Source organism: Cricetulus griseus (assembly GCF_003668045.3).
Source record: "Cricetulus griseus strain 17A/GY chromosome 1 unlocalized genomic scaffold, alternate assembly CriGri-PICRH-1.0 chr1_0, whole genome shotgun sequence".
Lineage (NCBI taxonomy): Eukaryota > Metazoa > Chordata > Mammalia > Rodentia > Cricetidae > Cricetulus > Cricetulus griseus.
The window spans coordinates 75,166,149-75,179,372 of NW_023276806.1; the positions used below are offsets into that span (position 1 = coordinate 75,166,149).

At 40.2% G+C, this 13,224-nt stretch overlaps 1 protein-coding gene across 2 annotated transcripts in view; it reads left to right on the forward strand.

The window, feature by feature from the left end:
* Positions 1–13,224, forward strand: part of Rapgef2 (Rap guanine nucleotide exchange factor 2) — a 277,830-nt gene that overhangs the window by 243,392 nt on the left and 21,214 nt on the right. Inside the window, exons 14-23 of one of the 2 annotated variants that reach the window (XM_035450739.1) lie at positions 159–266; positions 356–559; positions 638–746; positions 1,439–1,685; positions 5,349–5,506; positions 6,040–6,280; positions 7,846–8,229; positions 12,077–12,288; positions 12,374–12,497; positions 13,052–13,075. In XM_035450739.1, coding sequence (XP_035306630.1) covers positions 159–266; positions 356–559; positions 638–746; positions 1,439–1,685; positions 5,349–5,506; positions 6,040–6,280; positions 7,846–8,229; positions 12,077–12,288; positions 12,374–12,497; positions 13,052–13,075 — 1,811 coding nt within the window. The remainder of the gene's footprint in view (positions 1–158; positions 267–355; positions 560–637; positions 747–1,438; positions 1,686–5,348; positions 5,507–6,039; positions 6,281–7,845; positions 8,230–12,076; positions 12,289–12,373; positions 12,498–13,051; positions 13,076–13,224) is intronic. The other variant, XM_027391808.2, reaches the window with a different exon arrangement.

Below are 13,224 nucleotides of genomic sequence, written 5' to 3' on the forward strand. Positions count from 1 at the left end.
TTTACATGTGTAAAATCCTTTTCTAACGGTTTATTTTTATTAATTTTCATGCTCAATATTATTCAATAAATTGTTTAAAACTGTGTATTTTTAAAGTGACTTCAACCACAAATCTTTAGCACTAAAACAAAACAAACTGAACCCAATTGCTTTTATAGGTGACACGGGTAGTTTTACTGTGGGTGAATAATCACTTCAATGACTTTGAAGGAGATCCTGCAATGACTCGATTTCTAGAAGAATTTGAAAATAATCTGGAAAGAGAGGTAACATTTGTGAGTTTTTTTGAATAGTGTTAAGTTTATTGTTCTCCGCCTATCCTGGAGTTGATGCTATTCTTCCTGAACTCTTGTAGAAAATGGGTGGACATCTAAGGCTGTTGAACATTGCATGTGCAGCTAAAGCAAAACGAAGATTGATGACACTAACAAAGCCATCCAGGGAGGCCCCTCTGCCCTTCATCTTACTGGGAGGCTCTGAAAAGGGCTTTGGCATCTTTGTGGACAGTGTTGATTCCAGCAGCAAAGCAACTGAGGCAGGCTTGAAGCGTGGGGATCAGGTAAGAGGGCTCACCTCTGGGTATAAGTATGAATTTCAGTGATGACATTGACATTAACTTTTATAACTCCACTTTTAGATATTAGAAGTAAATGGTCAAAATTTTGAAAATATCCAGCTTTCAAAGGCAATGGAAATTCTTAGAAATAACACACACCTGTCCATCACTGTGAAAACCAACTTATTTGGTAAGTGTTTGCAAATTCAGACTGCTTTTGTTTTATGTAAAAGGAGTTCTTAATTGGTCTAAGTAATACAAACCTGGAGTCAGATATAAAGGAAAATGCTGAGAGATCAGGGAGAAGAAGTAGCAAGCCAAAGCCATCTTTACCTCACTGGCTTCTCAGTGGATCCCGCTTACATCCTCTCCCCGCCCAGCCATTTTACTTCCTGTCTCTGCCCAACTATCTCACTTCCTGCCTTTTTGTACAAACCTCCAGACCTCTATGGTTAGCTAGTGGCAAGCTCCATCCTCTGATCCTCAGTCAGGCTTTATTTGTACAAGCAAGATATCACCACAGTTTTGTTTTTTACATTTAGATCTTCATCCTAGAAGAAGTAATTTCTTTAAATAATAAACCAGTATAGATTCTAGTATTTTTAGGGCCAAGCTAAAATAAATGCATGACACCAAATTCTTTATGTAAGCATTTAGATAAAAATGTATCAACCTGAGGACCTGTCAAACCTGTCTCCTGTTGATGAATACAATCACCCCACAGATGGAAAGGTGTCCTCCTTTTCTTAGGCTCATCTGGATAGAGACTAGTTTTTCTGTAGGATTTTAGTCTTTATAGCTAGTCTGTACTACGTCTGTATTTGCAGGCTCCAACATTGTTTCCATTTTTGTGACTGATATTTTGTGGTGTTTCTATTTTAGTATTTAAAGAACTTCTGACGAGATTGTCTGAAGAGAAAAGAAATGGTGCCCCTCATCTTCCTAAAATTGGAGATATCAAGAAGGCCAGTCGCTACTCCATCCCAGATCTAGCTGTAGATGTGGAGCAAGTGATCGGTCTCGAGAAGGTCAACAAGAAAAGTAAAGCCAACACTGTAGGAGGGAGAAACAAACTAAAGAAAATACTCGACAAGACTCGGATCAGTATCTTACCTCAGAAACCATACAAGTATGTGTAGTTTTTTCAGCACCTTATTTTATTGTGTTCAGTAGAAGGACACACAGAAGTGTTGATGTAGTGAATGTTTGCCTAAGAGTCTAGGAAATGTCTCTTTAGCAGAGTGTATCAGGAGCAAAAATAGACAGTTGAGTTTGCATAATTTTGCTTCTCTGCACACTCCCAGTTTTCATGAGAGGCAGGTGAGCCTGTCTTCATTTGAACTTCCTATGGGGGGTTGTTGACATCCTGCCTGCCCCACAACTTAGCTATTTTTGCTACTGCTTCTGTGTTTCTTGGTGTCCCCTCCACATCTCCTCTCTGCTCACCAATCATTGCTGCTTCCAATCACCTCCGATCATTACTGCTATTTCCCCTACTTCAGTTATCTAACTGTTGGGAAGACATCAGCATATACCACAGGCCTCTTCCCTCCCCACTCAGATTCCTCTAGAATTAGCACATCAGCTATGCTTGATATTTTTCTTGGATGTCTTGCCTTTCAGGAGCTCAGGCGACCCAAGTTTCAGGTATCCCTGACACTCTTTACTTTGCTTGTTTGCTGTCTGATTTCTTCATGTTAGTTTTGGGGTCTGATGCCCTTTTATGAATCTCAATTACCATCAATCAATTTCTTAATGATATATTCCTCAAACTACAAATTGAAAAGATACTGGTTTTATTTTTTGGGTAATTTAGTGGGTCTAAAGAGAAGCAATAAATAGAAGCATTCAAAGGCTAAAAGAGAGGGTTCTCAGTGGTCAGAGTGTCTACCCACAATCATGAAGTTCAGATTCCAATACTAACTAGGTGTGATCTCATGCCTGTAACCTCAGTATTGTGGAGGGCAGACAATAGTGGATTACTAGGGCTTGCCAGATGACAGCCTGGGGAGTGAGAGTGAGTTCCAGGTTCAGGAAGAGACCCTTCCTGAAAGGAGTAAGATGGAAAGTGATAAAAGACCAGTGGGCACCATCCTCTGGTATCCATGTTCACACCCCTCCACATGTTACATGTTTACACACATGGAAACCACATAATGTCTTTCTTTTCTTCCTTATTTTCTTCTTAATTACAAAACTTTTAGTCACAGACTAGAGACATATGATTTAAAATGTCATTGATGAATTGTCAAATTTACATTATCCACATTAAACTATGAGTAATGATTGGTGGTTTCTAAATTCTATGGGTCCTAAAGATAAGCATAATTGTAGGATGGTCTATAAATATGGGCTTGAGAATGTGGATTGGGACAGTAACATTTACAAAAATTAGGAATGGATTTTTTAAAAGACCCTTGATGAAAACTCAATTTTAAATGTGTGGAAAAGTTGAAGTCACCTCAATGCAGAGTTATTAGCAAAATAATAATAAAAGGTTCATAGGGTTTAAAGTCAAATCTCTACAAGCAAGTCAGAAATCACTGTGGCCCTGGTAAGTATTACTGGAAATGGAACACAGAAGAACTGGACTATAATCCATCCATGGCTCAGCATGTTGGCTAGGAGAGCAGTATGAGGTTTCGTGTATGTAGTTGTGGCTGTGTAAGCTTACAGAGATGCTCAAAAACTAGACAAGGGAAGATTTAAAAGACAGCGATTAGCTATGTTGATTTTAAAATACTAGAGAAATATTGTGGCAAATATGTGGCTCAATTGGGTATTTTCTTATGAAAACAGTTTGAGAAATCAATGCTGAAGAGAAAGTAATATTTAAACACAGGCTCAGGAAGCTGTAGGGTCTGCCGTAATATAATCACCTTGACTTAGTGCTGACTACAGCTTCAAATTGTCTGGACACCAGCACGAATTTATGAAGTTCTGAGGAAAAAACCTAGGGCCGTGAGCATGTTAAACACTCCACCACTGAGCCAGGTGCCCACCTTTGTTAGTGTGTTTAGCAAAGTGATAACCTAGTAGATTAGTGAAATCTCCTAGTTATAATATACTTGTTCCTCTCCCCAGCCCCTTAAGTGTTACTTGTATTACAGAAGCTAAGGTACTTGAGACTGGCAGATTGACAAGGGTGGGCATGAATTATTGTGTATCATGGTGGCATATATGATGTGCATAGAGCAAGAAGCAGGTCACTCTTGTAATAGAATTCAAACTGGGCTGCCAAGTAAGTTGTGCGTGAACCCAGAGGAAGAAAGGAATAGTCAATAGGCCCTAAAATCAGCAGATTTTACTTGTTTCAATAACAGTGAGCCAGTTGGAGAGGCTAGACAAGAGGATGTGCCCAAGAGGGATGTTTCTCAGTTAGATTTTGCATAAAAAATGCACAATTTAGGTACAAAAATAACCTGTGTCTGTGAGTATTAAGGTGTATAGGTGAGGCATCAAGAAGCAAGAAGCAAGATGAGTGTCAGCAGTTTATTACACGAGGTGTTGGAAAATGTGGTGAGAAACATTTTTAAAGGGTGTGCCTGGTGTGTAATGATGGTCACAGCCATTTCTACCATGACTGACCTGGTCAGAAAGACCTTTGTTGTTTCCACAGTAATTGTGTTATGTCATATGTCATCTCATTTTTTTTTTGACAAGGACATTTATGTGATTGAAAAATAAATTTCCGCCAATGTAAAGACTTTCATCATGCATAGAACATTAATATTTCAGGGCTTTATATGTCCAATTGTGCATGCTTAGACAGAGCTTTGATTTCTGTCCTGGGCTTGCCTATATGTGAAGGACAAGTTTCTTATTTATGATACCTTAATTTATATCCCAGTTTTAGTAGAATTCTCTTTTTTGTTTGAAGGTGTTTGTGCAATTATAACTATAGACATTTGCATACGATCTAGTTATTCTTCTGTTGTATACTTGTTTTCTAGTATGGTTTCTTTTGGAAACAATTGATCTTTCAATCAAGAAATAATTTTATACATTGATAAGTCATGTTTGAAGCATTACCCACATGAGGTGTGGTGGTACACACTTGTAATCCCAGCTCAAGAGGCATGAGCAGGAGGCTGTAGTACCACAGCCCTTCCCAGCAATGGTGAAAGATGCTGCACGAACATACAAGTGACCACAGAACTGTCTCTTTGTAAATATGAAGGAGTCTGTTGCCATGAGTAATACTCATGTTTTTCTGGAGAATTTAAACGTGTAATTGAAAACTTTGAGCAGAGAATTAGAAGTGAGTTGCTGCATTTGACTGCCTGTCCTCCAAAGCCAGGAAGTGTGTCCCTGCCCATTGCATGCTCATGCTCTGTCATTAAGAGATGAGGTCTGTGTCAGGGTTTCCTCACACTTGGACTCCGTGGAGATTTTGCTTTTCTACCTAGAACAATTGAAGAATAAGTAGCACAGTTTGAGGTTTCCTCATTTCCTTCATCTTGAAGATCAGATCATAAACCATCTTGTCTTTGTTGTTGCTGAGCTCTTGGTGCAGTGAACTCGAATGGGTTCTATCCCCTGTGCTTGGTCTTTGAGAAAAAAAAAAAATACTGGTTATGACTCATTAAAAAGACAGGTTTTAACGAAACCTACTATATGTTTAGAGATAGTGAATAGGGCTGAGTATGTTTTGCCATTCTGGCCATTCCAGATTTCAATCATTTTCCACATTTTTACATTAATTGCAAGTTTAAATGAAAATGCCTTATTTCATAATCTGTAAAGACTTTACCTTGCTAGTAATTTGTGTTTTAAAATTCACTCTTCTCAGTGATATTGGGATTGGTCAGTCTCAAGATGATAGCATCGTGGGCCTGAGGCAGACCAAACACATCCCAGCTGCCCTGCCTGTTAGTGGAACACTCTCTTCGAGTAACCCTGACTTGCTACAGTCACACCACCGGATTCTGGACTTCAGCACGACACCAGGTGAGCACCAGAGTCATCCTGCTTTCTCAGTGACCTCTCTTTCAAATGCAGTAGTGACACAGTGTGCATGTTTGGCTTGGCTGGATAGTATCATTCACCAAGATCCAGAATGAATTTCAAACTCCGAACATTGGAACCAGTTCTTGTATTCTGAAAATCATTTTGGTGTGGCTGAACCGGTTTTGTATTTGATAAAATGAATAACATTCTATGCAGTTATTACTAAGTTATACCAAGTAAATAAATTGGGAGCCATGTTTAAGTAAGCTTCATGAGCTTACATAATAAAGATGAACTTCAGGTGTAAATTTTTGTTTGATGCTCACAAGACATCTTGTGTTTTGCTCCTGTGTTTATATTAGTCTGTTAGCTATGTAGCATCTGTTGGGGAAGATATGGTTTTGTGGTCAGCATGTCACAACTCTGTCCAGGAGGGAGAAGTCATCATCCTTTAAGGGGTGGAATGTGTTACTTTAATTGTGTTGCCACCTGCTAACACTGCTTCTACCTCTGTGTGGCTTTTCCTGCCCCAGACTTGCCAGATCAGGTGCTCAGAGTTTTCAAGGCTGACCAGCAGAGCCGGTACATCATGATCAGTAAGGACACCACAGCAAAGGAAGTGGTCATCCAGGCCATCAGAGAGTTTGCCGTCACTGCCACCCCAGACCAGTATTCTCTGTGTGAGGTCTCTGTCACACCTGAGGGAGTTATCAAACAGCGACGACTCCCAGATCAGCTTTCCAAGCTTGCCGACAGAATACAACTGAGCGGAAGGTACAGTCTGTCTCACCGAGTCCTTTACTCTTGGAGCCTACATCCAAGATGAAGAGACAACACATTTGCTGTTGTTATTTTGTTTATACAGTCGTGAAACTTGACCCCAAGGCCTTGCTAAGCACTCTCCCACTCAAGGGAAATATTAGTAAGATTAATAACTTGCTTTTCTTTTTCTAGTTTTCTGTGGAATGTCATTGTTCTTAAATTTTCATGGTATGGGTCTAAGCCATGACTTTCAAACCTTGTGTTTTCTACCTGTGATGATAACTTCCTTTCCCTTTGTCACTTCTCATTCCAGCCCCAATACTAATAAATACTTTTTAGGATGTCAGAGGTCAGGCATCCTCTGCATGCAGATAGATCTGTAGCTGTGCAAATCTCCACTGAGTTTCAACTTCATGATTCCCATTCATTCATTATTCAGGAGAATCAGGCAGTGGAGAACTAATCTGTACATGTCAAGGGACAGGGTACATAGTTTCCCATCCTAAATAGTTTGTGATGTATATAAAAGACCAGTTAAGACCCCACTGTGCTTCTTCTACATCTTTGTTTATAGTTTCACCTGGAGAAGGCAATTGCCTGCCAAATAGGGATGAGAGAAGCCACAGAGCAAACACTGTTTTCAGTGAATTCCTTAAAAGGGTCACAGTAGTGTCCATATTGACCATTCATTAGGCTTCAGATGCCTGCTTCCTATTCTGACAAATTGGTGTGATGCCCCTCACTTCCCTAGATGAGTTTCATGAAAATCCAAATATTTAAAAATTAAAATCATGGGGCAGGTGTGATGACTTAACACTCGTTGGTATTGCAGAGTTCTGTTTCTAGCACCCACATGATGGTTCACAACCATCCAGTTCCAGGAGATCCTATGCCTTCTTCTGACTTCCAAGGGAACTAGGTATATGGTACATACATGCAAGCGAGACACTCATACATGTAAAAGAAATCCAAAAAACTTAAAAATCTGCTTTAAGATCAAATAGAAGAAAGTAAATTGCTTTAGGTCTCTGGGTTTGCATGACAAGCTCCTCTGCCCACTGAGCCAACGTGCCAGCTCAGTGAGTAAGTTTCCTAGGCATTAAATAAAAAGCAAACCTGGAGTGAACTAGTATGGACCTAGCAACTGTCAGATTCCCTCTTCCCTCGAAAGTGAGTTAGGACCATGAGCTGATGCTTATCTAATCTGGAAAACAGCTCTCTTCTGTCACCTTTGGCAAACAAGCTGAAAGTATTTCAGTGTTTGTGTGTGTGTGTGGGTGGGTGGTGGGTGTAACCATAGGACTGGCACAGAGGAAGTTCCTGTGCTTCGCTCAATTCCACTTACCCGCTGAGTAGGTGGCTGTCACCTGGTGGTGCTATGAGCTGGTGACACTGACCTGATCGCTGGGGCGACATCTGTACTATTCAGGCTGGATGGATGAAAAGAGAACCCTTACACCATTCTCTTAGTTCTTTCCCACCCCCTTCATACCCTTCCTCACAACTAGCAGTGTTCCCATAGGGAGTACCATAGGCTTGCTGCTCAGCTTGACAAGTAATGAGTTTCTGTTCTTCAGGTACTATCTGAAAAACAACATGGAAACCGAAACGCTTTGCTCAGATGAGGATGCACAGGAGCTGTTGCGGGAGAGCCAAATCTCTCTTCTTCAGCTCAGCACTGTGGAGGTCGCCACACAGCTCTCCATGAGGAACTTTGAACTCTTCCGAAACATTGAGCCTACTGAATACATAGATGATTTATTTAAACTCAAGTCGAAAACCAGCTGTGCCAACCTGAAGAAATTTGAGGAAGTCATTAATCAGGAAACATTTTGGGTAGCTTCGGAAATTCTGCGAGAGACAAACCAGCTGAAGAGAATGAAGATCATTAAGCATTTCATCAAGATTGCCCTGCACTGTAGGGAATGCAAGAATTTTAACTCCATGTTTGCAATCATTAGGTAAGCGTATCCTGGGGTACAGTTGATTTTTGCAGATTTAAAAAAAAATCAGTCTTAGAACACCATGTAATTACAGAAATATAGCAGTTCATAATTCATAATTGACACTGTGTGCGTGTATTGCTGGTATGTAACAAAAGGCCTCATGTACACTATTCTGTAAATGATTCAATAAGCAATTCTTTCTTTCTGATTCTAAATCCCCCCCCCCACCCAGGTTGAGGGGTTGTGTTGAGGCAGACTGGCATGTAACCCATGATCCTATTTCCCAAGTGCTGGGATTATAGGTGTGTGTGTGCCACTGTGCCCTCCGCTATGCCCTCTTCTATTTCTTATACTTTAATTTAAACTCATTTGGTGGCTAGGAGATGGCAAGTGGGTAAAGGTACTTACTGTGTAAGCTTACAGACCTGAGTTCAGATCCCAAGCATCCACATAAAAACCATGTACAGTGCACTTTTAACTCCAGCTCTGGGAGAAGCAGAGACAGGTAGATCCTAAGGGCTTATTAGTCAGTCAATCTAGGAGAAATGGTGATGTTGAAATATGTAAAGTAAGATTGTTTCTATTTTAAATAAAAGAATGAACAAAAACTCAAAAGGAAGAAAGACAATGAGAGAAACTGTCTCCAAAGAAATAGGATGGAGAGCCATAGGGGAAGACTTTGAATATTGACTTCTGGTCTCCATAGGCATGCAGATACACTCCCCATACAACACACGTGCATGTACATAAACACATAAAATCAAAAATTGAAGAAAATGTCTAAAAATCTCTTGTGATTTGGAGACACAGCCTGCATCTACCATTTATTTGTATATTCATTTATTCAACCTTATTTACTCTGACTTCTGACAAATCATTTCAATTTCTCTGAATACCACTCATTTTCTATGTAAAATAACAATATCAAGAGGATTAAGTAATATAATAATGCCTAAGGGATTCCATCACAACACTATTGTAGATGTTCAAAATTAACTTTCTTTTCTTTTAGAAGTACATACAGTGGAGGCAGAAGAAAATGCAAATGGATAGTTTCATGGTTAGCCATTTTATCTGTCTGGAATTATATTCATGGCTAGTGTAATTTTTATGATGAAATATTTACTTTTAAAACTAAATACTTGTCATGAAACAAATGCTGCTCTATATATGAGGCTGTTGCAAAAGTAATTGTCGTGTCAAATCCTGTAATTATGCCCAGACATCTTTATTAATCAAAATAGGAATCATTGCAGTCAAAGTATTTTTTTGCCAGTGAGAAGTAGGTTTGTCTACTCCTTGTTTCAGGATTCAGCTAACTAAATCTTAGTATTTCTACATCCTACTTGTTATGAAAACATTTTCCCTACAAGAGTTGTTATCCTTGAAGAAGTAGTAGCTGGTTGGCAGAGGTCACATTCATCTGACCTCTGAATGAATGTGGTGGATAAAGGTCAGTGTTGTAGCCCAGTTTGTTCAGCTTTTGAAGCACCGTGCCTCATGTGATTGGGTGCTGTCATGGAGAAGAACTGGGCCCCTTTCTGTTGACCAGTGTTGGCCAAAGGAATTGCAGATTTGATGCCTGATGCATTTCATGTTTTGCTGAGCACATGTTTCAGATGTGATGGTTTAGCCAGGATTCAAGAAGTTGCAGGGAGACAGACCAGCAGGACCCCACCAGTTACCATAACCTTAGTTAATGCAAGTTTAGTTTGGGAAGTGCTTTGGAGTTTTGTCTAGGTTCAGACACTGAGCTGGTCATCATCATACACAATCCTTATCACATGTAACAACATAATGAGTTCATTGTTGTAGAGAATAAGAAAATTGGACAGTTTCTTTTGATTTTCAGTAGGCTCATCCGCCACTCATTTTGTTGAGCCCTTTCAAACCTTTTCCAGTTTGTTTCAAATGCCTTATGACTATGAGTTCCTTATGACTATGGCAGTGTCTTGATTGCTCTCAGATGATCATTGACAGCTTCTGATGTCCAGCCACTGTGCTCTTCATCTTCATCTTCCTGGCTCTTGTTTCCTTTTTGAAATTTATTGAACCACCACTGCACTGTCTGTTGTTAGAAATTCCTGAGCAAAATTTGTTGCTGTTAAAAATTGTCTCCAATGATTTATTGCATGTTTTTACCCCAACTAAGGAAATTGCTCAATTTTATGTTTTGTCTAACATCATTTCTGTAGTATAAAAGAAGTATAAAATAAGCAGCAAGTCATAAGTCATTAATAAAAAAAAAGTAAAGCAAGAAACATGCATTAAAATGATACACAATGGATCAGCCAGATGACTCAGTGAGTAAAGGCACCTGCCACCAAACCTGACATTGTAAGTTCAATCCCCAGGACACATATGGTAGAAGGAGATGATCATTTCCTACAAATTATCCCCTGACCACCACATAGTCCCATGGCATACTAAATAAATAAATCAGTGGTTCTCAACCTTCTTAGTGCTTCGACCCTTTACTACAGTTCCTCATGTTGTGGTGACCAACCATAAAATTATTTGTTGCTACTTCATAACTGTAATTTTTCTACTGTTATGAACCATAATATAAATATCTGATATGCAAGATATTTGATATTTGACCTCCCTAGGGTTCATGATGCAGGTTGAGAACTACTGAAATAAATATTTAAAAAATAAAATATAATCCCATTTATTAAGAATTCATTCCCTATCAAATGACAAATTTCAGCAATGCAAAAACCAAAATTCTTTTGAACATGTGAACAGAAAATATCATGAAATTAACAGTACTTATCTTCTATTGGTTTTGTTATTAGTGTGCTAGTCAGCTGTCTATTATTACAACAAAATAATCTGAGATAATCATTTTATAAAGGAGAAAGGCTTATTTTGGTTAGCCATTTTGCAGGTTTATGCCCCCAGGTGCTTGGCCCTGTAAGGCAGATGTCAGCAGGAACATTTGAGCCAACAACAGAGCTGTTGGTGGCTAGAGCATAAAAATAAGGCAGAGATGGGAGAGGGGTTGCCTTACCCCAGTTACATAGGAGGACCTCCACTACTCATTCCCCACCCCTGTTTTGGAGCCAGGGTCTTGTTTGCAGATCAGCTGGTCTCCAATGTGTGATCCTCCAACCTCTCCAGTGCTAGGATTACAGGCATTCCCACCATTCCCAATTTAGCTTCCTCTCTTAAATTGTCCCTTCACAACCTCCCAGCACCAAATGCACTGGGAACTAAGCCACACCTTGGGGATCAGTTCATATCCATACTATAGCAGAGAGTAAACAGATCAAGAGAGCATAGAGAAGAGCCTGCTGGCTGGCTGTGGTAATAATCCCCATACTTCAGGAGGCAGAGTTGGGCAGATCTCTGTGTCTGAGGCCAACCTAGTCAGTCATCCAGCCAGGGCTACAAGCAAGACCCTGTCTCAAAGGAAAATAAACAAAACAGAAGGGCCAGCTGACAAAGAGGTGCCAGCTGCCAACCCTGGTCACCTGATTCTATTCCCTGGACCCACATGTTAGAAGGGGGAGACCTGACTTCTGCAAGCTGTCCTCTCACCTTTACATGCTTGCAGGGACCCGACCCCCCCCCCCACACACACACACAGGCACATGAATGAATGAATGAATGGATGGATGGATGAATATAAAAAATGTTAAGATAGCATAAAGAGAAGAATTATAAAGGCAAATGGTTTGGTTCTGACCCTGCTTTTAACTGCCACTCACTACCCAGGCAGGTATGGCATGATGATCTTAAGCATTCTATGAATCTCCATGCATGGAAAGTTCACACACATAGGTGCTTTGCTATATGTCTTCCTTTGTTTGAGAGGGGTCATTTAATCATATCTCACTCTTTTTCTCTCCCCATTTAGCGGCCTAAACTTGGCACCAGTGGCAAGACTGAGAACTACCTGGGAAAAACTTCCCAATAAATATGAAAAGCTATTCCAGGACCTACAAGACCTATTTGATCCTTCCAGAAACATGGCAAAATACCGAAACGTCCTGAGTGGCCAGAACTTACAACCTCCTGTAATCCCCCTCTTCCCCGTCATCAAGAAGGACCTCACATTCCTCCATGAAGGTGAGTACAGGTGGGCTCTCTCTGTTCAGGTGGGATCACAGAATGAACCCTGTGTGACTTCTTCTTCCTCCTCCCTTAACCTCAGGAAATGACTCTAAAGTAGACGGATTGGTCAACTTTGAGAAACTAAGGATGATTGCAAAAGAAATCCGTCATGTAGGCCGAATGGCCTCAGTCAACATGGACCCTGCCCTTATGTTCAGGACTCGGTGCGTGAGTTGTTGGCCATGGCATTTTTGGGTTAGAATAGTTAGAGTGAGCTTGCCCATGGTAGGAAAATCTGAATACTTAACTTCAGGAGTTACATTAGGATGTGCTGAGAGAATCACCCCCAAGGTTCAATTTGTAATGATGTCTCTCATTTTCACCCAGGGCACACATGATAGTAGTGCAAACAGCTTGTCCTTCAGAGAGTTTTAATTGAATGTTAGGTGCAAGAATTTACTTCTTATTTTCCAGAACACTGAGTCGCAGAGTTAGAACTTGTAATCGGTAGTATGAACATCATAATGTCCATACAGTGTGTTTATCTGACTGTAAAAAGCAATGATTAGTTCAGTGGAGGGAATGAACAAAAGTGTAGGCAGCAGCCTTTTAAGCCAGAGAGATGTTTTGTAGTGGATGCGTGTGAGGTGACTATGCAGTTAATGTTTGTGGGCTTCTAGAACTGCTTGTCCAAAAGTCTGGTCCTTTCTTTCTGAGCTTGTGATCTTTCTGTCTCTTTCTACACCCATGCTTCAATCTCCGTGGCTCTCACTTGCAGGAAGAAGAAGTGGCGGAGTTTGGGGTAAGTGGCAGAGCATTTGCACACTTGGTTCTTGCTCAGCCTGTTGCATTGTTTTCTTATCTGCTCTGTTTTCTGATGCTTTGCTTTTTTTTTTTTTTTCTTAACCCTCTTGCTCTATCAGAATTTCAGATGCAAACTGACTTCAGATT